This window comes from Haliotis rubra, unplaced genomic scaffold, assembly GCF_003918875.1.
Source record: "Haliotis rubra isolate DU_JTF1 unplaced genomic scaffold, ASM391887v1 Scf189, whole genome shotgun sequence".
In the NCBI taxonomy this organism is placed as follows: Eukaryota; Metazoa; Mollusca; class Gastropoda; order Lepetellida; family Haliotidae; genus Haliotis; species Haliotis rubra.
In genome coordinates this window covers 279,715-303,163 of record NW_025765880.1, presented here as the reverse complement: position 1 = coordinate 303,163, position 23,449 = coordinate 279,715, and the positions used below count along the sequence as shown (strand labels likewise).

The following is a 23,449-nucleotide window of genomic DNA, read 5'->3' as shown; positions in this document are numbered from 1 at the left end:
TCACTTAAAAACAACAAAACTTGACGCAGTCATCAAACATCCGTGACGATCAGAAATTGGTCATCGGCAACCATTGCTTGTCTTCAGTGGCGACTAACGGGATCGGGTGGTCAGCTCGCTGACATCGTATCCTATTGGAAGATGAATTGCGTATGACGATGCTAATATTGTCAATTACGGGATACCTGGTCAAGACTGGCTTGAATATATATGTTCGCCAGTTAGCTTTATATTGGCAAGTGCGGCATTTGAGAAAAAATATATTCAAAAGTAAACGTTATTTTATTCTTGAGAGAAACAAAACAATTCCACTGAGGAAACTGGTGGTTATATTATGCGTAAAAGAAGGTCAAGTTCAATGTAAAGTTCATCGCCTCATCAGACACATTAGTTCACTTCCTACGTGAAAGCTGCCCCCAGCCGGCTCCGTCGCCCTATAATGTGTCTCCAGCTGACTCCCTGAAGGGCGGTGGGGTAGCCTAGTGGTTAAAGCGTTGGCTCGTCACGCCGAAGACCCGGGTTCGAATCCCCACATGGGTACAATGTGTGAAGCCCATTTCTGGTGTCCCCCGCCGTGATGTTGCTGGAATATTGCTAAAAGCGGCGTAAAACCAAACTCACTCAGTCAGTCAGACTCCCTGAACATTTACACCTGCGGACCTCCAGTTACGATGGGAGGCAACTACTTCATATACCAACACGTCCCGGTGGTACGTTGCCACGTGGTGTGGTGTAACATTATTTTGTTATGATTTGAAGTCCTTCTATTGGAAAAAGTATTCCAGTTTTGGCAAATGTAATATGTAAAACCTGAATAACATGGTGGTGAGCTAGTTGTGAATTGGACACTGAGTGTGTTTCGAAAATACATTACTTTTACATTGAGTTGTTTCGTTTGATGTGAATAAATAGATGAATTCAATATCTGTGTTGTTTCAACCATTGTGGATATCTGTAATCTGTATCATGTTAAAATACAAAATTGTCAGTAATAACCTGATGTCCTGAAGTGAGTGGACCCCAAATATGGCAATGATAGACTACACTTCTGTACAGTGAGACCCGATGTCCTAGAGTGAGTGGAGGTTAACCCACTATGTGGCAGTAATGGCTACATCTCTGTACAGAGAGACGTGATGTCCTAGAGTGAGTGGAGGTTAACCTACTATGTGGCAGGAGGTGAGGTGAGGTGAAATTGGGTTTAACGTCGTGAGTGAGTGGAGGTTATTACTATCATATGGCAGTGCATGGCTACATGTATGTGTACGTGCGGCTGACTTGTACTAGAGTGAGAGGAGGTTGACCTACTATGTGGCAGTAATTTACATCTCTACTAGCGTGATGTCCTAGATACCATGAGGATAACCTACTATGTGGCAGTAATGGCTACATCTCTGTACAGAGAGACGTGATGTCCTGAGTGAGTGGAGGTTGACCTACTATGTGGCCAGTCTACATTGTTGTACCCATTGATGTCCTAGAGTGAGTGGAGGTTGACCTACCATGTGGTAGTAATGGCTACATCTCTGTACAGAGAGACGTGATGTCCTAGAGAGTGGAGGTTGACCTACTATGTGGCAGTAATGGCTACATCTCTGTACAGAGAGACGTGATGTCCTAGAGTGAGTGGATGTGACCTACTATGTGGCAGTAATGGCTACACTCTGTACAGTGAGACGTGATGTCCTAGGAGGAGTGGAGGTAACCCCTATGTGGCAGTAATGGCTACATCTCTGTACAGAGAGACGTGATGTCCTAGAGTGAGTGGAGGTTGACCTACTATGTGGCAGTAATGGCTACATCTCTGTACAGAGACGTGATGTCCTAGAGTGAGTGGAGGTTGACCTACTATGTGGCAGTAATGGCTACATCTCTGTACAGAGAGACGTGATGTCCTAGAGTGAGTGGAGGTTGACCTACTATGTGGCAGTAATGGCTACATCTCTGTACAGAGAGACGTGATGTCCTAGAGAGAGTGGAGGTTGACCAACTATGTGGCAGTAATGGCTACATCTCTGTACAGAGAGACGTGATGTCCTAGAGTGAGAGGAGGTTAACCTAACTCATAACACTATTCAAGCTACATCATGTCTGTTTAATTGTCACATGATAACTTGGGAACAAGCAAACAGGACCCACAGTGACTTTCACTGACATGAGGATTTTATTCAGATTCTGATGAATTTACACATCTAAAAACAATATTCCCATAAATATTCAAATACATTCTCATGTGTTTACTTAAACTTGCACAAGCAAATCCTGCATGCATCTACAAAAACACTGATGCATGATGGGAAATAAGGGGAAGTAATCCAGGTCTTGCCAGATGCAGTGATACAAGTCACTCCTACTTTGCTATGAAAACAGTCAGAATTATGGATTTTCCCTATACGTCTATAAATAATTATGAATAAAAATTCAGTTGAGATACTCAATATGCCGAAAAACATTTTGAGAAGAAATAACATCATTATCAAGAAAGTATAGGTCAATACGAAATGTACCTTAACATTTGTGACAAATACATCAGAAGTATATTCAAATTAACTGAAATAGATGCTTGTGACAGTACAATAACTGTAACATGTCCTCGGCATAAGGATAGGCATAGCAGGTGCTTGTATTTAAATGCTAAGAGATCCATAATTGGATAGATATCTGATCTAATCAGTTTTATTACATACCCTAGCAGAACCTGGCAATGAGCTGTTTGTGTAGATCATTTCAGCCCCAAGCAAAGAGAATGCAGAAGTAGTTTTCTTGCAACATTGAAAGTTTCAAGAGTCCGTGAAAAAGTCATAAAACAATAAAATACTATGAAAATGTCTACAGTTTTGTCTTCACTCAACAGAGGTATTGAGAATTGTGAGTGACTCTTTGAAATAATGACAACATTGACAAGACGACAAAATGCTGATAGTTAAAATTGTGTAATGAGAACAATGGATAAATAAATACAAACAAATGTTTAGTATTTCACAAATCATCCAGGGAGGATATAATGAGCATGTGCATCTTGCACCGAGAACAGTCGTAATCCACACCTGCATGTATATTCCTGAACAAAGAGCTGCACAAATATCTTTTATTCAATTAGAAGAAAGGTGGCACAGAGAAATTACAAGCCCACTGTAAATTTCAAATTTTCTGCTAGCTTAAACACCTTAATATGTCAGATTTTCAACCAGGTAAACAGAATAAACAGATGGATAAACCACATTTTTCACAGACAGATAGCTGTAGAATTGGCTGTGCAGAAAATATCTCCAAGCATTACTTGTGGACCAAAATGTTGAATTCACACCAACCTATCACTAAATGTTGAATCCTTGTTAAGCTCTGATGTTGCAAATACACTGGTTTATACATGAATACAACACAGTACATTGATAAGATGGTAGATTGTGGTGTATAAACAGTTTCCTGGAACAAGCATAAAATACTGTTTCCACTAACACAGTTACAAAGTTAAGCATTAATATCAATTTACAAGATGACTATGGTTTTGCACTTAAAATCATAAATATGAATAATTATAAACAACAAATATTTGGTAACATTCAAATGTTCACTTACCTGAAAACATATGAACAATACTGCAGTAATAACCCTAGGGGTTATATTTGACACATAATGAGAGAAATCTATACAATACATTTATCTGTGTAGTAGTTATCACATTTAAGTGACTAGATACAGCAATTCATATGGCTAGTTTTCTGTTGCGTCGAAGTCCTTAGCAAATTCTGGTCAATATCCCCCAGACCAGAGAAGACAGAAATTAACTACAATACCAACAAGTTAAAGAGAGTGAGCATTGCTTAATGCCGCATCAGCAAGTTTACAGCTATTTGTGGCGAGAACAAGTTAAAGAGCTCTCAACATACTTCTAAAGATAAACCTTAATCTGTAATGTACACGACAGATTAAGTATAGTCATATTATAACATTGTGTATTCCTTCTTTTGAGTAGCACATTTAGAACACTATAGTGCTTCAGATTTTTAACATTAACAGATCTCTGAATATGATTGAAGTGCTTCTAATATCCTGTACTATTTGCATCTACCAAATTCTTGGTTCTATCCACATGCTTGAAAGAAACAAGCACATTCTGCCCTAACACATATATTGAGTCAAACATACTTGATGTATAAATATGTATGTGCAGTGCTCTAAATCACATTTGTTCAAATGCACCTACCTGATTTCAAGTTGTTCAGTGAATGATTATTGCTTATGGTCACTTTTCAACCTTGCTATGAAAGGTGTTATTTTAAGTGGGAAAGTGTGATTGTATTTGAAAATAGGCCTTGCAAGAAAATCTGTTTAAATGAATACCCCATACAAGAAGATCTGTTTAAATGAGCTTCATTGTAAGTTATTCCACATATACTAGCATAACAATACCTGACATGATGTGACACAAGTTGAAATGACACCTCGTAATCTCTTGAGCACTCAAAAATCATTCACAAATAAATAGTCCACTGTCAAAAATTACGAAAAATACAACTACTGATCAAAATAAACAAAACTGAAAACAAAATCCTTGATAAAGGTACAGCAATAAAAACTAGTTTCCAACCTTTCAAAGAAATTGGTCCAGTTATCACTCTGAGTAGAGATCACCACTGTCGTGGAAGTGACGAGCAAGGGTGCTCATAAGCTGTGAATCATAAATCAGGATGAATGTGGAATTTCAACCCATGATCATAGGATTCTGGAGAGACTGAGGGAAGTAACTCTGTACAGCATACTGAGAGACCTCACACCTCTGGGCTCCCTTAATTACACATAAAATACTTCAAAAGCATCAAATTTTATGATCAACTAACTATATGAATACATGGTGTACCGAAACTACACACATGGTTTATAAAGTTTCCACTTCCATCTCTTATGACACACACAAACCAAAATGAAAAGCTAAGCATCTTACTGGACCGTATGGTCAATAATAAAAGCAACTCAAAGCTTTTCCAAGCACACACTCATCTCCATGGCTTTCGTTGCAAAATCACCTCACACAATATGGACCAACACACCCACATTTGGCACAGCCGACTATATACAATTAACTCAAGGCTATGGCTACTGGACTAGACAAAGCCAAACTCGTTGTATTACTGTCATACCTGTAGTATTCCAACTGGTCATTTTAGTGAAAGTCTGTGAATGTTATTGGGAAATCAGTATCAAAGTCATTATTGCTCACTTTGAAACCACCATCTTAACTGCTATCACCATCTTAGATCTATTTTATAAAATGAGATTCATTCCAAAAGTATATCTGATAAACCATTCTAACCTGATGTGTGAGAAAGACCTGTGCATTTGTAGCACAGGTGGGCGAGATTTATCAGTTTGATGGAACTCTCAACACTATGTTAGGTGCAGGCCAACCAAGGCTCACCCTCGGGTCAAGGATGGCATCATGACCGTCTGGCATGGTCAAGGGGCAATGGACACTGGAGAAACTCCTGCCTTGCGGTTTAATCTATGACCAGAACATGGCACATCCAATTTGGAAGAATGGCTTTGCTATAACCTGGAAGAAAGCAAAGACATGTTCCAATAACACTTGTTAACGATTGTTTTGTTTCAAGGAAGCAACTGAAATTAAAGCATTGTGTACAAACACATTTGTTTCTAATTTCACCATTTGTTGTAACTCTGTACAAATATTACATATATCCCCCTGGTTGCACACATACACACGTCCCACACACATCTCAATGTCCAACACGAGTGATCTTCCCACATTTGTGTGAACGTCCCACACACCGCACCTTTCACATCACCTTTCCAGAAACTGAATCCGGCATCAGGGTATATAAGGTCTACTCACATTTGTAAGAACTCCCAGTTGTGAGACTCCCAGTTATGAGACAGTGGAGTAGGTAATTAGCAAAGAAAACACACCTTACTCCCCTATCTGATAGAATGGATTAACCCCAGCCAATTATGGATAAGCTATTTAACTGTATCTTGTGGAGGTAACTTAATGAAACTCTAAAAGATAAAGTAATTAACCTACTCAGATAAATGGCTTTAAAAAATAAACACTTTGTGTAGGTAACTTAGTGATCATTTGAAAGAGGAATTAATTTACCTACTCAGATTTACGTGTTTGAAAAATCTAGCAATAACTGTTGTAACTATAATTAATCCAAATGTATTTATTAACCTTTGACTACTCTTTCCGATCACCATCATGGCAGGCCTTCAACAAGTAGAATATATCACCAGTTCACGATAATCTTTTTCAGTATCTATTGAAAACAATAAATGCTCTTCAATGAACAATGTCTTCTGTGTTAATTAACTCATAAATGAACATGCCTCCTGCAGGTACTCTTCAGCAACAGGGCTGTTCCCACTTTCATCGTAGGGATGGGGAAGCACCACCTGTGTGCACTGAACCATTAATTAATGTGTCTCACAACTGGGAGTTCTCACAAATGGGAGGACACCGTATAGGTCGAATATATACATCACAACTTTCTATTTCTCCAAAGTTACAACTCTACTCTCTGTTGGGTAGCAGAACACGACATACAGGTTCGCAAATGTGCAAAGATAACAACAACATAAAACTAGATCTAAAGAAAACCGTGACTACAGCTTCGTACCAAGAGACACAAGGCCAGGGAATATATATATATTTTCATCTACCTAAATTTCATCATGATTTTTCAAAAGCCACAAATTTGGCAAGATGCCAAAAACTGCGACCTTTACCCAGTACAGTCACTGTGAGTATGTCCTGTAAGGTTCTACCACACTATAGTATGTCTTCACCCTGATGCAATCGCAAATAACACAGCAGCAATGTTCATAAATCTTCCCGATACACCATCACTGAAACAAAATCTACCGCAGGTCACACATTCACCACACACACACATAAATCTTCCCGATACACCATCACAGAAACAAGATCTACCGCAGGTCACACATTCACCACACACACACATAAATCTTCCCGATACACCATCACAGAAACAAGAGCAGGTCACACATTCTACACACACACATAAATCTTCCCGATACACCATCACAGAAACAAGATCTACTGCAGGTCACACATTCACCACACACACACATAAATCTTCCCGATACACCATCACTGAAACAAGATCTACCGCAGGTCACACATTCACCACACACACACATAAATCTTCCCGATACACCATCACTGAAACAAGATCTACCGCAGGTCACACATTCACCACACACACACATAAATCTTCCCGATACACCATCACAGAAACAAGATCTACCGCAGGTCACACATTCACCACACACACACATAAATCTTCCCGATACACCATCACAGAAACAAGATCTACCGCAGGTCACACATTCACCACACACACACATAAATCTTCCCGATACACCATCACTGAAACAAGATCTACCGCAGGTCACACATTCACCACACACACACATAAATCTTCCCGATACACCATCACTGAAACAAGATTCACCGCGCAGGTCACACATTCACCCACACACACACATAAATCTTCCCGATACACCATCACTGAAACAAGATCTACCGCGAGGTCTATACACACACATAAATTCACCACTGAAACATCTTCCCGATACACCATCACTGAAACAAGATCTACCGCGGGTCACATTCACCACACACACATAAATCTTCCCGATACACCATCACTGAAACAAGATCTACCGCAGGTCACACATTCACCACACACACATAAATCTTCCCGATACACCATCACTGAAACAAGATCTACCGCAGGTCACACATTCACCACACACACACGTAAATCTTCCCGATACACCATCACTGAAACAAGATCTACCGCAGGTCACACATTCACCACACACACATAAATCTTCCCGATACACCATCACAGAAACAAGATCTACCGCAGGTCACACATTCACCACACACACACATAAATTACCACAATAATAACTGGCAAATGCTAAAATAACATGAAAACTTACAATTTCAGCAACTGACACAGATAAATACGGTAATTGCTGTAAATGTCTGAGGTATGTTAAAAGAGTAAATCCTATATGGACGTGTTTCAGAACCCATCCCAGTAGACGGTCTCTGCAGCAATACTAATGCTCCCCCGACTTGTATTGGAGACTAAAGGTCCACGTGTGTCTGTGGTGCACACACACAATATAAGTTAGGATCACCCAATTCTTCCATATCACTTCAGCCAATCTGTCACAGTATTACAGCTTGATTATAGTGATATCCAAGAATCTAGTGGTCAATTTTATTTCTAGCAATACAGAGACACAGCACTTTAGTTAAATTAGTTGTTGGTGTATACACAAGATAGTGAGCTAACTGTAAGCATTGATGAGAAATTATAAACAAATGACTTGTCAGTGAAACATTGGGAACAGTGGCCATAAACAGTTGTGAGACAAAGGGAGGCAACTCTTGTAATCCACTGCCTGAAGGTCAACGGCAGCTGCACAACACTGGATGTAAATGAGATGGGGACACATTCAAGTGCTTCACATGATGGGAACTTCACATTTAGGAAACATCAATCACTATGTCATGTTTTTACAACTTTCTATGAATGTCTCCCCTGACGTGAATGTGTTGAGTGATGTGATTGCCTCAGTTTACAACATGTGACATGGTGCATGATTTCCGTTGTCATCACAATCAAGGCGACAGTGCCTGGCACCATGACAAGTTGACAATGGTAACACTGACAAGATGAAGCTCACACAAGCAGCTCACTGCAGTTGTAAGCACTGATGGACACAGGAACAACATCCAAAGCAGCAGCTTTTAAGTTTTGACTGGCTTTTTTCTGAAAATAATGAACATTGAACGTGAATTTCATTTTAACATGACTTCATTACATCTATGTCATCACATATTGAAGAAATCGGAGGCATGTGAAAGCTAGTTACCATGGTTACATGTAATGTAGTTGAGATTATGGAATGACAAAACAACATGTGGAACCTCAGAAGGAAATCAGATACCAGTGTACAAACGTTGTCCACAAAATATTACATGATTGTCTTAACACTGAGCAACATCACTGCAATGATACAGAAACACAACTGATGCTTTGTACATTATAAATGCATGGTTCTGGTTAAGGAAACACTGTATACTGATAAACAAACTTACACACTTCCCTGAACTACATGTAGTGCAACAGCAGTTGTTACGCATGCAAAAGCAAGAATTAATTTACGTTTTACAGGAAACTGTATCAGTCTGTCATACGGACTACATGGAGTAAATGTTTGTGTGATCGCACCTCAAATCGACTTGCCACATACCTCAACCTGCCTGTCATACGGACTACATGGAGTAAATATTCATGTGATCGCACCTCAAATCGACTTGCCACATACCTCAACCTGCCTACAAGCAAAACTTCCTCCCCTTTTGATGCTACAGACTGTACGGATCCGACATTTACAAGGTTCAGGTGTTCAGTGTTGTATTCCTCAGTTTGTTTAGCAATATTAACAGCAGTATCATGATCCATTAAGTATGGTGGTAACAGACGCTCTATCAGAGACACATCATGCCCTATATGACAAACATGCATTAAAACATACAGACTAAACATTACAATTCTATTATAAAATATAGGCAATAGCATACATAGAGTCCCCATACATGACTAGATACACTGGACTAACTAGTAGTGCTTGCTTCTGTACTGTCAACAGTCACCTATACAGAGGACTTTGCAACCTCTACCATAGCTGAGTGAGTGACTTAAGTTTAATGCCAGGTCATATCACATGAATGGTCAGAAACATGTGCAGCTTGGATTGATCAGATAATGGCAGATTCAACGGTTTCATTCAGGTAAGGGGACATAACCCCTTACTAATGATTATCGAAAAAATTGTCAACTAATTTACAAATGCTTGATTAAAATGGCTTCAAAAGTCAATAGTTGGAATCAGAATCATCACATATATTCTAGTCTGAGTTACATGCACATAATAAAGAGAAAAAACACGAGAGAGCTGACTTTTCAAACCAGAATATATGTAAATTCTAAGATCTCTATACCTGTGAATGTTGACAATACACTAATACACTCAACATCTGATTAGGAGACTGTAATATCAGCTGTGCTTGTACATATATACTTGTAGCTACACCTCCTCGTGACAACAATATGCTGTATGATGGAGCATCAACTACATACAGATCTATACGCTAGACAGTGTAATGGCCAGCAGAGACACCACACACAGGGATAAGAATTGTTATTTTTCAAAACAGAAACACCCTGTGAACAGATCATCCCAATTCTTTGAAAAAGAAACACACTGAGAGTGAGCCGGGAGTTGGGGATTATGATGTACATGAATATTACTATCACAAAGGTGACCCTGGACCACAGAATTCGTCAGATCAGTAAGATATTCTCATCCCTGTGTACAGAAACTCTACAACAATCTTCATGTGACATTAAGTTGTAACAGATCATCAAAAAATCTTACAACATTATTGGTAGAGGATGTATCATGTACATTAGACATTTGCTGAAAGGGTCACTGATTGCATGACACAAAAATGTCTCATGAACAGTTATTTATCAAAATTATAAATAAAAAATTAGAACACTTATTGATAATTAGTTTACTACAGTAGAAATTTCTCCTGACATAATATGAATTTGAACAAATCCATCGCTAAATTTCCAATACCAAATGAAAAATGTTTCAATGTGATACCTACCAGTGCTATTCTCTCGTAATATTTGAATCTCATCCACAAATAGGTTTTTCAAGCATCATGGGTTTTTTCAACAGTCTACAGTTTCCCTCACTGAACATGATATATGTTATTTACAAGTGAGATCAAGGTGATCTAACATGGCACACAATTCACATTGTTCCAAGCATTATGTAACATTTCACACTGGATCATCCTTTAGGCTTTTCACCAACTTGTTGACCTCAGGCAACTGATCCATGGCTGATAATAACACTACATAGGGATTCAAACCCATACCAACTCCACAGAAAGCTAACACTGGATGTTGGGATACTATATGTACCCTTATCACAAACCCTCAAACAGGGATTTGATTTATAACATGACTGCATGATTTAACGTTTAGATGCAAATCTAGCAGTTCGGTCAAAATACAGACATAATGGCAAGAATGAGTCTGCACAATGTCTAGAGTCTGCCTCAGTGAGGAAATGGACAGAGTAGCTCAGTGTTTGATCTCTGTCCGCAGCATACCAATTATTTAAATCGTTGTTGCTCTGCCTGGTACTCGGGGGGAGTCAGTGTTCTGTGAGTGGGGTGTCTACACTGCCGCATGGTGTCTCAGTGGGGCAGCACTATAACATCAGCATTACCAGTATAAGGCTCGCAATGTCCGAACCTTCACGTTAAAGTTTCAACATACTAGTTGACACATATCATGCCATATCCTAATGTTTTCGGGGCAGTTTGGTAGCCCAGTGGTTAAAGCGTTCAGTCATCACCCCAAAGAGCTGTGTTCGATGTCCCACATGGATTCAACGTGTGAAGCTGGGGTTCCAGTCATGATATTGCTGGAATATTGCGAACAGCAGCGTAAAACTCACTCACTCACTTATGGACACATGAATCACAAATCCCCAGACAATGAAGTGAAATTATACACAACACTTGAAACAGTGAATAACTTAAACGTAAACATGAATGTAAACGTAAGTAATTTGGCAGGTATGGTGTAAACACTGAGGGAGACACTGAAGGCATAAACACGCACAACACAACTTTCAACTCAGTCATCACACTTCATATCGGCTAGAGCACCACCCACAGGTCAGAGGTTACATTGTGGCTTAATATTTTGATTCTCTTTTTCAAAGTATATTTGCACTTGGTCCCATAATGCACCTATGTCGGAAAGGTTAATGACTCAGCAAGACTATACTAGGATTCTCACTGTTGACTACAATATGAGAAATATTGGTCACTAAAAGATTCGTGAGATAAAGAAACAAAAATCTGGTTTAATTTGTACATGAAGTACTCGGTCACTCAGTTATTAATGAGTGTATACCATAAGCGTCTCCCTCAATCAAAATAAATAGTAGAAACTGATTTAAAATTAAACAACAGGAAACATCAGCAAAGATAAACTAAACATGAAATGACAACACAAAGGAGAGGCAAATTGTACAAATATAAACTAAATAACACAAGTAAAACAAGTTTTGAATAGCACTTAGAAGTGAAACACAAACAGGGGAAATGTATGGCTGTCAGCTTCAGTATAGTGAGGAACATGGCTGTAGGAGTACCGTAAACTGCGATCAGAATCAACTGTTGTTTTCCCCCGACCACAGGCGGCATATTTTAGTTGAAATGTGTGTCATGAACTATGGTTATAACAAATTAAAATCTGTAGGGTCCTTGGAGTTCACCTGGTGAAGGAGTAAGAAAGGAAATGTTGTGTTCCACACAGAAGCTCACATCCATAAATTTGCCCAATTTAGGAGAAATCTTTCCAAACTATCTAATACACCACACAGACTGAGTGAGAGGAGGTTGAATATTTCTTGACAGAATCAGCAATGTTCCAGCTCAACGGCCTGAATATGCCAAGTATAGACTAGGGACTACCCGAGACAAGTCACTTACAGCAACTAAGCACACTGGGTTGGACGATATGTGAGTAGCTAGTCACAGAACCTGCCCCCAATCCCCGTTTCAGTCATCTCCTTAAAAAAATCAGTTACTGTGAGACCTATTCGGACTACTACAAGATGACAACAAAATGAAGCAGTTTATTTTTTCTGTCCAACAATTGTTATTTGGAACAAAATAGTAATAACCATTATAAGGATAAATTGTATCCCTTTTGATAAATATAACATCTTTCATATTACATGTTTTAAATTCCTGAAAATTTATAACCCTTCCTATCATTTGAAAAAATGATTACAAACTGATCTTGAATTGGTCATATGCAACACTATGGTGAGGTAGTCTCTCTACAGGTAATGGTTTTGGATACTTTAGCTTTATGTTGCAGATTTGGAAATTGCTTGATCATTCATTCTGCAAAGATCTGTAGCTTCTCCTTCCGAAACAGAGTAAGAGGAGCTTCTACACAAACTTGAGTATTACTCTGTTGAATGAGTGAGGGAAAATACAAAATGTACCCATGAGGAATATCATAGCTTTAGAGAAAATATATGTTTGTTGAAAAACAATTTTAACAAACAGGTTACAGTATATGTCAGGGTCTTCCTATAAGATCATTTGCTCATAGTGCAAGAGTTAGATGAGGATTTGAGATGACCTTGAACACTATGATCCGACATATGACTACATATTTAACACACAACCTCGTGCCTAGTGGCACAGCACTTACAGGTTTGTGATCATAAAACAGCCGGAAAAACAGGTAGTGTTGTCATATAATATTTCAAAACATATTTCTAGTACAAACTGAGAACCATTTCTGTGTCTTTATATCTAGAACAGCTCTGGATGTATTGACACAGTCCCCAGTGCTTAATGATTCACCACTGGTGCTTCAGTTTGTGCTTCTCCATGAGTATTGTATCATGAGGTATAGATACGAAACAATACAACACAAGGACATGTGAAAAGGTATCAATTTAAACATACTATTTTTGTGACAGTGTCCATGAGTCATACAATTACTGTTATCATTGACTTATGATATTTTTGATTTTCATTTACTTACACCATTTTTCATTCTCATTTTCAAAATTAAAAATGCAGGAAAAAAATAAAATAAATAAACATAAAAAATTTCCTTTTGATGATGGAATACTTCAACTGAACATTCGAGTATGAAGTTTAATGTATCATATCCTATACCACATTTCATCCTTACAGTTGTAGATATGCGATGCAACAAGGAGTACATCCTAGTGCTAATGGGAACCTAGACAGAAGAACAGTCACAGGAGAAAAAGAAATGACAGGTTTGGAAAATACAATAATTCAGTACAACAAAAACTGTGTCTTTGGTATGAAATACTAAAAACGCTTGGTGCCACGAACAAAACCAAGGCCTATTACAGACCACCATTAGCTATGTGTTTATGGTGCCTGTTACGGAGTTTGTACCCGTTGGCTTTATTTGTCTCCTTCTGTAGAGGGTCTGGGAGATCCTTGCCGTTACGTTTCCCATTGGGGGATGTATTTTGGGGAGCACGCTTCTGTTGATTGATTGGGGCATATTCTTCTGCAGTCTGAAACATTGACAGGGAATTTGGTTCAGTGTCGATTAGAACATTTCAGTTACACTGTAGCATGTTATCTTCATCTGGGAGATAAAACCAGAGGTGATGCAAGTCTGGAGACATTTAACACTTTAGGGAGACCCAGGCACAAGGAACTTACTCTTGCCTGTATTTAGTTTTGAAGCCATATCTCATTTCAATTAAAGAACAGGTGCTCTGTATGTAAGAGCATTAATACACCTGTAACCATCACATACTATGTAGCAGCATATCCTCTGCAGAATACATGTGATGATGATGAACTCACCTTCCATTTGTTCTTGCCCCACACCACACACCCAAATATACAGATGAAACTGCTAACCATCTGCAAACAAGGGAGAAAGGGAGAAAGTAAAGTGTATGTAAATATACATCTAATGGTTGATAGTCTAGGCACGGAATCAGAGTTTTAGTATATGGTTCAGTACAATCATATACTGTACCTCCAAGAGAAAATGTTAAGACACATATTTTCAACAAAATTATCAATCAAAATATTATTTTTATGAATAAACAACAGCTTTAATATGATGTAATCCCAATTATGGTTATGTGTGTAAAATAGGTTCTTTTTCTATCGATAAGAATCATGACATGCAACTATTGAACTGTAAATGAACATTTTCATTAACACATAATGATTTAATTATGTTTGAGGAACAAAAAGAACTGGGTTTTAGTTAAGATCTCCATGTAGAGATCAAAGGTCATATGAAGTGGATGGTAGATCAGACACAAAATGCCTCATACATTCATCCTTCCCTTCTATTAGATGTAAATATTTCTGCATATGGGAAGTCAAAAGCAAAGGTTCAACTTGAATAGAAGACATTATATTACCAGCACAACTACATAGCCTCACCTGCACTGAAAGCCAAGTTATAACATACAAGTAGTCTGTCTGTTTAAATAAGTCAGCTCCAAACTTCACACACACAATAGCTTCTGTTAATGTCACCGCACTGAAACACAAACATTCCTTGTCAGGCCACTTTAACCATCTGCAAACACTACGGATTAACTATCTTTCATAATTTGTTTATAGAAAACAGGTCTGTCTGCCTCATTTTTAATTTTTAGTTTTGATGTCAAAGGCACATAATTTAATCTGTGAAAATGCTTGGTGTATTGTCTACACATTATCCATGATTGGGACAAGGCGTGGTAGGCAAAGGTTAAGGCATTCGCTCGTCACGCTGAAGACCCGGGTTCTATACCCCCTAATGGATACAATGTGTGAAGACCATTTCTGGTGTCCTCCGCTGTGATATTGCCAGAATATTGCTAAAAGAGGCATAAAACCATACTCACTCACTCACTCATAACATTAGTCAGATGACCTATAACAACAGGAAAAGTTAAAATCTCATAATTCCAAACTGGGAATTTTAGCTGACATTTTATGCCCACTCAGGGCACATAGATCTAGAAGAATCCTTAACATGATTGGGAGATACTTGGTATCTGCCACACAACACATTGACTTTATATTAATATTGACAGTTAGGGTAGACCTACCAGTAGATCCAGCACTGAGTACCAACCCGCTTACACCGTGTGTCCGTCACATACACATAATATTGCCTGGACAAAGAAACAAAGAACAATGTAACAGTATCTGCAGTACATTCACTATCACATTAACACCAGTTTTACTTACATATGTATCCATGACAGATTATTTACATACTCTACATGAACCCAAAATACCAGTTGGCATTTGCAATTTATGAATGAAAATCAAATCCTATTATCTGGTAATGGTCTGAGATTTTCCATTCTGCCATTATTTGCTTTTTGTTTTGAATTATGGAAGATTTTTTCCCCTTCAAAACCAGAAGGAAAACAAAATTCCAAATTATTCCCATTTTTTAGTCTGATAGCACAAAAATCAGTTATCTAACAAATAATAAAGGCAGGCCTCAAAACATGTAAATAACAAAAATTAGTGCTCGTTTGATCAAATAATCAGTCAATCGATCGATCTCGCTTGCTTCAGTGATCATCGATGAGCTCTGGAGACTAATCCATATTCATAAAAAATGAAACATCAAAATAAACTTATGTTTGTTAAATCAAGACATAAACAACTGATGCCGTTTCCTGACTCGTAAAACTGCAATGTAAACAATATACTCGCCTGTGTCTCAACAGGACTATCCTCGATCGTCTTGATTGTGGTATTTATCGGTGAAAGTTTCGTTTGTAAATTAATAAATTGGATGTACAATGGATCAATACTTGATATAAATGTTGAATGATACTTTAATTATATAGCATTAATCATTAAAATAAGATAAAAGATGCATGCTTGGATGACTCACCTAATGGAAGGTGCTGATATAGCACAAATCAACGCTAGTCGAATAACATTGATTATATGTGAGGGTGGTACCCAAAATATATGCTTCAGGAAAAATGTGTTCAGTTCTGAGATCTGAAACAGAAATATCAAAAATTGATTAAATGTACTGCATACCTTGTGTACTTTTAAAAATTTATACACATACAGTATCAAATATATTTCACTGCATCTGTGAAATGCAAAACCCTTATCACTCATAAATAATCATTAGTAGGTATTATTAAAGTTTCTGGACATTTACATTTTCGGGAGTTTTTACCTTTAGCTATTTAAAACAACCAGTGTTGCAGAAAAGTAATTTTTGCCATAACAAATTTATCACCTTTTCCACAATCAAGAAATATGATATTTGCACACAAGCATAGCTTGAGTTTCACTTTTGAAATTTGTTGTTGGTAAAAGCGACCATAGCGCTAAGCCACAGAGACTCTGATACTTGAACAGAGACTTATTAGCGACAATTCACTTATGCATGACTGCAACAACCATCCAAGATAGAGTCCTGTTCCACAAAGTGATCGCTAAGGTGACTCTCCCACATTCTAACAAAGTGAGTGACTTTAGTTTTACGCCACACTCAGCTATATTCGAGGCACAAGGACGAGCCATATGGCGGCACTCTGTAAATAATCAAATCTGGACCAGACAATACGGTGATCAACAGTATCAGCATTGATCTACACAATTGGGATACCATGACACATGTCAACAATGTCAGCGAGTCTGACCACCCGATCCCGTTAGTCGCCTCTTACGACATGCATGAGTTACTGAAGATCCATTCTAACCCGGATCTTCATGGGTTCGTTCTAACAAAGACTTACAACTATCATAGAGCTATGTTTGCTTTGTGGGTCCCCACAGGGACGTTTCACGTGATGACCTTACCTGCCAGAAGACGATGAGGATCCACACAGCAATGACTCTCATGTACGTGGAGTTGGGGTCCAGCCATCGGACATGGGTCCAGCTGGAACACGATGTTGATGTGTACAATCTATCCAAAAACTCTGAGTCTGCTTTCACAAAACTATCTCTCAGCATCATTTTTAGTGGACTCTAAAATCAGCATACAGACTTTCTTAACTGAGCATACAAAATGGATCAAGACTGGCTTCAGATTAGTGGTAGTATTTACAGACTTCTCTCATACACTGCCAGTAATAACTGGTTCCACTTAAAAGAATCTCAACAATGAAAATTGTTCCAGTGATGCAACTTTTCTCAAATGGAGCTATCACAGGTGGCAAAGTTTACACTACAATCTTTACACTGAATTTACTTTTTTCAATCTTAAAGTAATCTTAACGTTTGGGAAGGAAACTTATATCATTTGAAAATGATCATGATGATCACAGAAATTTCCATTAAATAGTACTGACTGATACAAAGGGATGTTCTTGAAGGACATAGTACTGATTGATACAAAGGGATGTTCTTGAAGGACATAGTACTGATTGATACAAAGGGATGTTCTTGAAGGACATAGTACTGATTGATACAAAGGGATGTTCTTGAAGGACATAGAAATGATTGATACAAAGGGATGTTCTTGAAGGACATAGTACTGATTGATACAAAGGGATGTTCTTGAAGGACATAGTACTGATTGATACAAAGGGATGTTCTTGAAGGACATAGTACTGATTGATACAAAGGGATGTTCTTGAAGGACATAGTACTGATTGATACAAAGGGAAGGGATGTTCAAAGGGATGTTCTGAAGGACATAGTACTGATTGATACAAAGGGATGTTCTTGAAGGACATAGTACTGATTGATACAAAGGGGTGTTCTTGAAGGACATAGTACTGATTGATACAAAGGGGTGTTCTTGAAGGACATAGTAGTGACTGATACAAAGGGATGTTCTTGCAGGACATAGTACTGACTGATACAAAGGGATGTTCTTGAAGGACATAGTACTGATTGATACAAAGGGATGTTCTTGGGGGACATAGTAGTGACTGATACAAAGGGATGTTCTTAGAGGACATAGTACTGACTGATACAAAGATGTTGCATCAAGTATTACTATGACTGGAAATATGACGAGGTGTATTCAGGGTGAGAATAACATCCAATACTTCCTTCATCACGTCAACCATACTGCTAACCTCACCTAACTTGAACAATATTGTGTGGCAATTTACCTTCTAGGAATGACATCTGCAGTAAGAAAATGTAACAATACAGTTTGTGTTCACTGCAAATATAACCAGACAAGTGTAACATGAGCCAGATACCGTACTGAATGACAAAAACAGTTCAAACAATAGTGCAACACTTTGCCTTATCTATATTTCATGGCAGTCTTTTTAAAGAAGTCAGAACTTATTTGACATCAACTTGTATGTTGTTTGTTAACAGATGTAACATTGTTCATGCTATGCCCTGTTGCCTGTGCATGCCAATTTTTCTTGAACATTTCTTATTGAAAACATGGCATACACAATACAAGTTTTTCAAGGGTGACAACTCTAGCACACTTAAATAATGTTTATGCCATGGAAAGTTTGGGTCACTGAAACATCAATATTCAGTGCTATAATAGGAACACATTCTGTTTCGTATTGATGTCTGGACGTCTCAGGATTAAAACTGTGAAAACAGTGGTAAATGTCCTTGTCATGGCTAAACTGTTATCAATGTTTTGTAAACATACGACACGCACTTCCATTTAGCCTGCCATCCACAGGGATTATCTCTCTTGTTCATATTTATTCTCTTGTAGAAGACGTGACAGCATTGCTAATTAATCTAGTGCAACAGCAGAGAGGTTAACGTTATGGCAGCTCGATTCTTATTATTTTAACTGGTATCATTTGACAGCATCACTGCTGGCTTAGACTGCTACCATGCTCACTGCTGCTACTGCCCTACTGCTGCTGCTGCTACCATCATCACCACCACTACTACCATCCATCACTACTGCTGCCTCTACCACCATCATCACCACCACTACTACTACCACCATCTACTACTGCTGCTGCTACTGCCACTCACCTGCTGCTGCCACTACTACCATCATCACCACCACTACTACCACTGCCATCACTGCTGCTACTGCTACACCACTACTGCTGCTGCTACTCACCATCACCATCACCACTACACCACTACCATCACCACTACTTACCGCTGCTACCACCATCACCACCACTGCTGCTCACCACCACTGCTACTACCACTACTACTACCGCTCACCACCACCACCTGCTACCATCACCACTACTACCACTGCCATCATCACTGCTGCTGCTGCTGCTACTACCATCATCACCACCACTACTACTACCATCACTACTACTGCTGCTGCTGCTACTACCATCATCACCACTGCTACACCACCTACTACCACCATCACCACTGCTGCTGCTACTACTACCATCATCACCACCACCACTCTGCTGCCACCACCACTACTACTGCTGCTGCTGCTACTACCATCATCACCCACCACTACTACTACTACCACCACTACTACCTGCACTACTACTACCATCATCACCACCACCACCACTACTACCACTACCACCACCACTGCACTACTACCATCATCACCACCACTACTACACTACCACTACTGCTGCACTACTACCACCACTGCTCACCACCACCACTACTACCACCACCACCATCGCTACTACTACCACCACCACCACCACCACTGCCACCACTACCACTACCACCATCACCACCATCATCACCACCACTACCACATCACCACCACTACTACTACCACCACTGCTGCTGCTACTACTACCATCATCACCACCACTACTACTACCACCACTACTACTGCTGCTGCTACTACTACCATCATCACCCTACCACCATCACTACTACTACTACCACCACCACTACTGCTGCTGCTACCACTACCACCACCATCATCACCACCACTACTACTACCACCACCACTCACTACTGCTGCTGCTACTACTACCATCATCACCACCACCACTGCTACCTACTACCACCACTACTGCACCACCACTGCTACTACTACTACACCATCACCACCACTACTACTACCACCACTACTACCACTGCTGCTACTACTGCCATCATCACCACTACTACTACCACCATCACATCATCACCACCACTACTACTACTACCATCACTACTACCACCATCACTACTACCACCACTACTGCTGCTGCTACTACTACTACCATCACACCACCACCACTACTACTACTACCGTGTATGTGTTTGTTATCAAACACTGCACTGAACATTATTCCACCCACATGATGTTTCATAGATATATATCTGTACAAATTGTTGACTACAACTGACAGGACAGATCGTTGACGGTTTTCGAGACAGGTGTCAGTAGAGTGTTGACAACATGTATGTACTGACCTGGCAGGTGTGAACTGCAGCACTGCCCGACCCAGCTTCCCTGTGGTGGAGTGGATGTCCCTGAAACATGGAGATGACATATATATTCAAGTGGCAATTAGAAGCTACAGTATCAATAACTGCAACTTGTCCCATGGATTTTTGCCTTATTTTGTTCTTTAATGCAACAAGATACAGGTGCTGAAATCTTTAACATGGTAGTGATCACCTGTTTGATAAAATACCACCACCTGTCTCCAATGTTGTAGTATCTGATTCAATTCCAATCAAGCAACAGGACAAATAAAAATATATTGATGGGGATAAGCTAACAAAGGAAATACAAAGGTTTCTTATTCTTTTCCATGTTTTTTTCACAAGCCTTGTATTGCACTGTGGGTGGACATATGATAATAAATGAAGGAACACTGCACTTAAGTGGTGTTCCCTTCTTTGTTTCCCTCAGTATGCTATGAGTTAACAGGAGTGAGTGAGTACGGTTTTACACCAATTTTAGCAATATTCCGGCAATATCAAGATAGCGAACACCAGAAATGGGCTTCACACATTGTGCCAATGTGGGGAATCAATCCCGGATCTTCAGCATGACGAGCGGACACTTTAAGTACATAATTGATACCCTAATATCCCAATACGTTTGAATACATGAGTGCATATATGTAAATATATATATATACATAACCATATCTTTTGCACTCTTTAACACTGTCTGATATTTACCAAGAGACAATCATGGATGTTTTTCTGTCTCTTAACGAGTATGTTTCAATTAGTGTCAGCCACTGATTAGTGCTACCTGGATTAATTATTGACGTGCGTGACAACTGAAGCCTACCATACCTCACTCAGGATGAGACAGAGCAGACACACGTTTCTGCCAGTATCTCAACACGGCTGTGCAGCCAGACAGGGCACTAGAAAGCTAAATGAGTTTTTCTTATTCAGTTATTTCAGACCATCACAGTCTGGCTCAAAGAAAGTAATAATGAGAGTGATATTGTTTGTTATTCAGGTCTGAGCAATACTCCAGCCTTATGACGGTGGCCTGTAAATAATTTAATCTTGACGATTCAGTGATCAATATTGTGAGCAATGATCCATGCTATTAGGGTACAGGGTGGTGAGGTAGCCTAGTGGTTAAAGCGTTCGCTCGTCACGACAAAGACCTGGGTTCGATTCCCCACATGGGAACAATGTGTGAAGCCCATTTCTGGTGTTCCCCGTCGTGATATTGCTGGAATAAGCGGCATAAAACTAAACTCTCTCCACCCACTTTTTATGTGGAGACAAATATTTCATGATTTGACTGTGATTGCTATTACAGGTCAAATGTGGCCTTCTGTAATGACATGCTGCTGATAGAGGTTGAGTGTACAAGACAGGTAGGATAACTGTAGGTACTAGGAGACACTACAAACAGAAGCTTCTCAAGCCAGCCCACTGAATGGCTATGACTGCCAACATGGTCAGTACTTTACTGAAAAGTGTAATCCCAAATATAACATGTGTTGCCAACAGCTAGGTCTAGGAGAAAATAGAAAGAGATGTTTCCTAAGCCAGCCCACTCAGTGTCTATGACTGCCTACAGCTAGGTCACATAGAGACAACCACAACGACAACCACAACGACAACCACAACTACAGCCACAACTACAGCCACATCTACAACAACAGCCACAAAACCACAACTACAGCCACAACTACAACTACAGCCACAACTACAACTACAGCCACAACTACAACTACAGCCACAACTACAGCCACAACCACAACTACAGCCACAACTACAACTACAGCCACAACTACAACTACAACCACAACTACAACTACAGCCACAACTACAGCCACACCTACAACTACAGCCACAAAACTACAACTACAGCCACAACTACAACTACAGCCACAACTACAACTACAACCACAACTACAACTACAGCCACAACTACAGCCACAACTACAACTACAGCCACAACTACAACCACAACTACAACTACAACCACAACTACAACCACAACCAACTACAACAACACAACTACAGCCAACTACAAGCCACAACTACAACCACAGCCACAACTACAACTACAGCCACAACTACAGCCACAACTACAACCACAACCACAACTACAACCACAACTACAACACAGCCACAACTACAACTACAACCACAACTACAACCACAACTACAGCTACAACTACAACCACAACCACAGCCACAACTACAGCCACAACTACAACTACAGGCACAACTACAACCACAACTACAACTACAGTCACAACTACAACTACAGCCACAACTACAACTACAACCACAACTACAACCACAACCACAACTACAGCCACAACTACAACTACAGCCACAACTACAACTACAGCCACAACTACAACTACAGCCACAACTACAGCCACAACTACAGCCACAACTACAACTACAGCCACA

At 39.4% G+C, this 23,449-nt stretch overlaps 1 protein-coding gene across 2 annotated transcripts in view; it reads right to left on the bottom strand.

Moving 5' to 3' along the window:
- Positions 1 to 8,345: 8,345 nt before the first annotated feature.
- The window catches only part of LOC124274211 (phosphatidylserine synthase 1-like), a 97,488-nt gene continuing 82,384 nt past the window's right edge, over positions 8,346 to 23,449 (bottom strand). Inside the window, exons 7-14 of one of the 2 annotated variants that reach the window (XM_046709536.1) lie at positions 21,014 to 21,073; positions 17,528 to 17,609; positions 16,599 to 16,711; positions 15,793 to 15,858; positions 15,137 to 15,236; positions 14,540 to 14,599; positions 14,117 to 14,241; positions 8,346 to 8,834 (exon numbers count right to left, since the gene is read on the bottom strand). In XM_046709536.1, coding sequence (XP_046565492.1) covers positions 8,813 to 8,834; positions 14,117 to 14,241; positions 14,540 to 14,599; positions 15,137 to 15,236; positions 15,793 to 15,858; positions 16,599 to 16,711; positions 17,528 to 17,609; positions 21,014 to 21,073 — 628 coding nt within the window. In that variant the 3' untranslated portion in view covers positions 8,346 to 8,812. Of the gene's footprint in view, positions 8,835 to 11,831; positions 14,242 to 14,539; positions 14,600 to 15,136; positions 15,237 to 15,792; positions 15,859 to 16,598; positions 16,712 to 17,527; positions 17,610 to 21,013; positions 21,074 to 23,449 lie in introns of those variants that run through there. The other variant, XM_046709535.1, reaches the window with a different exon arrangement.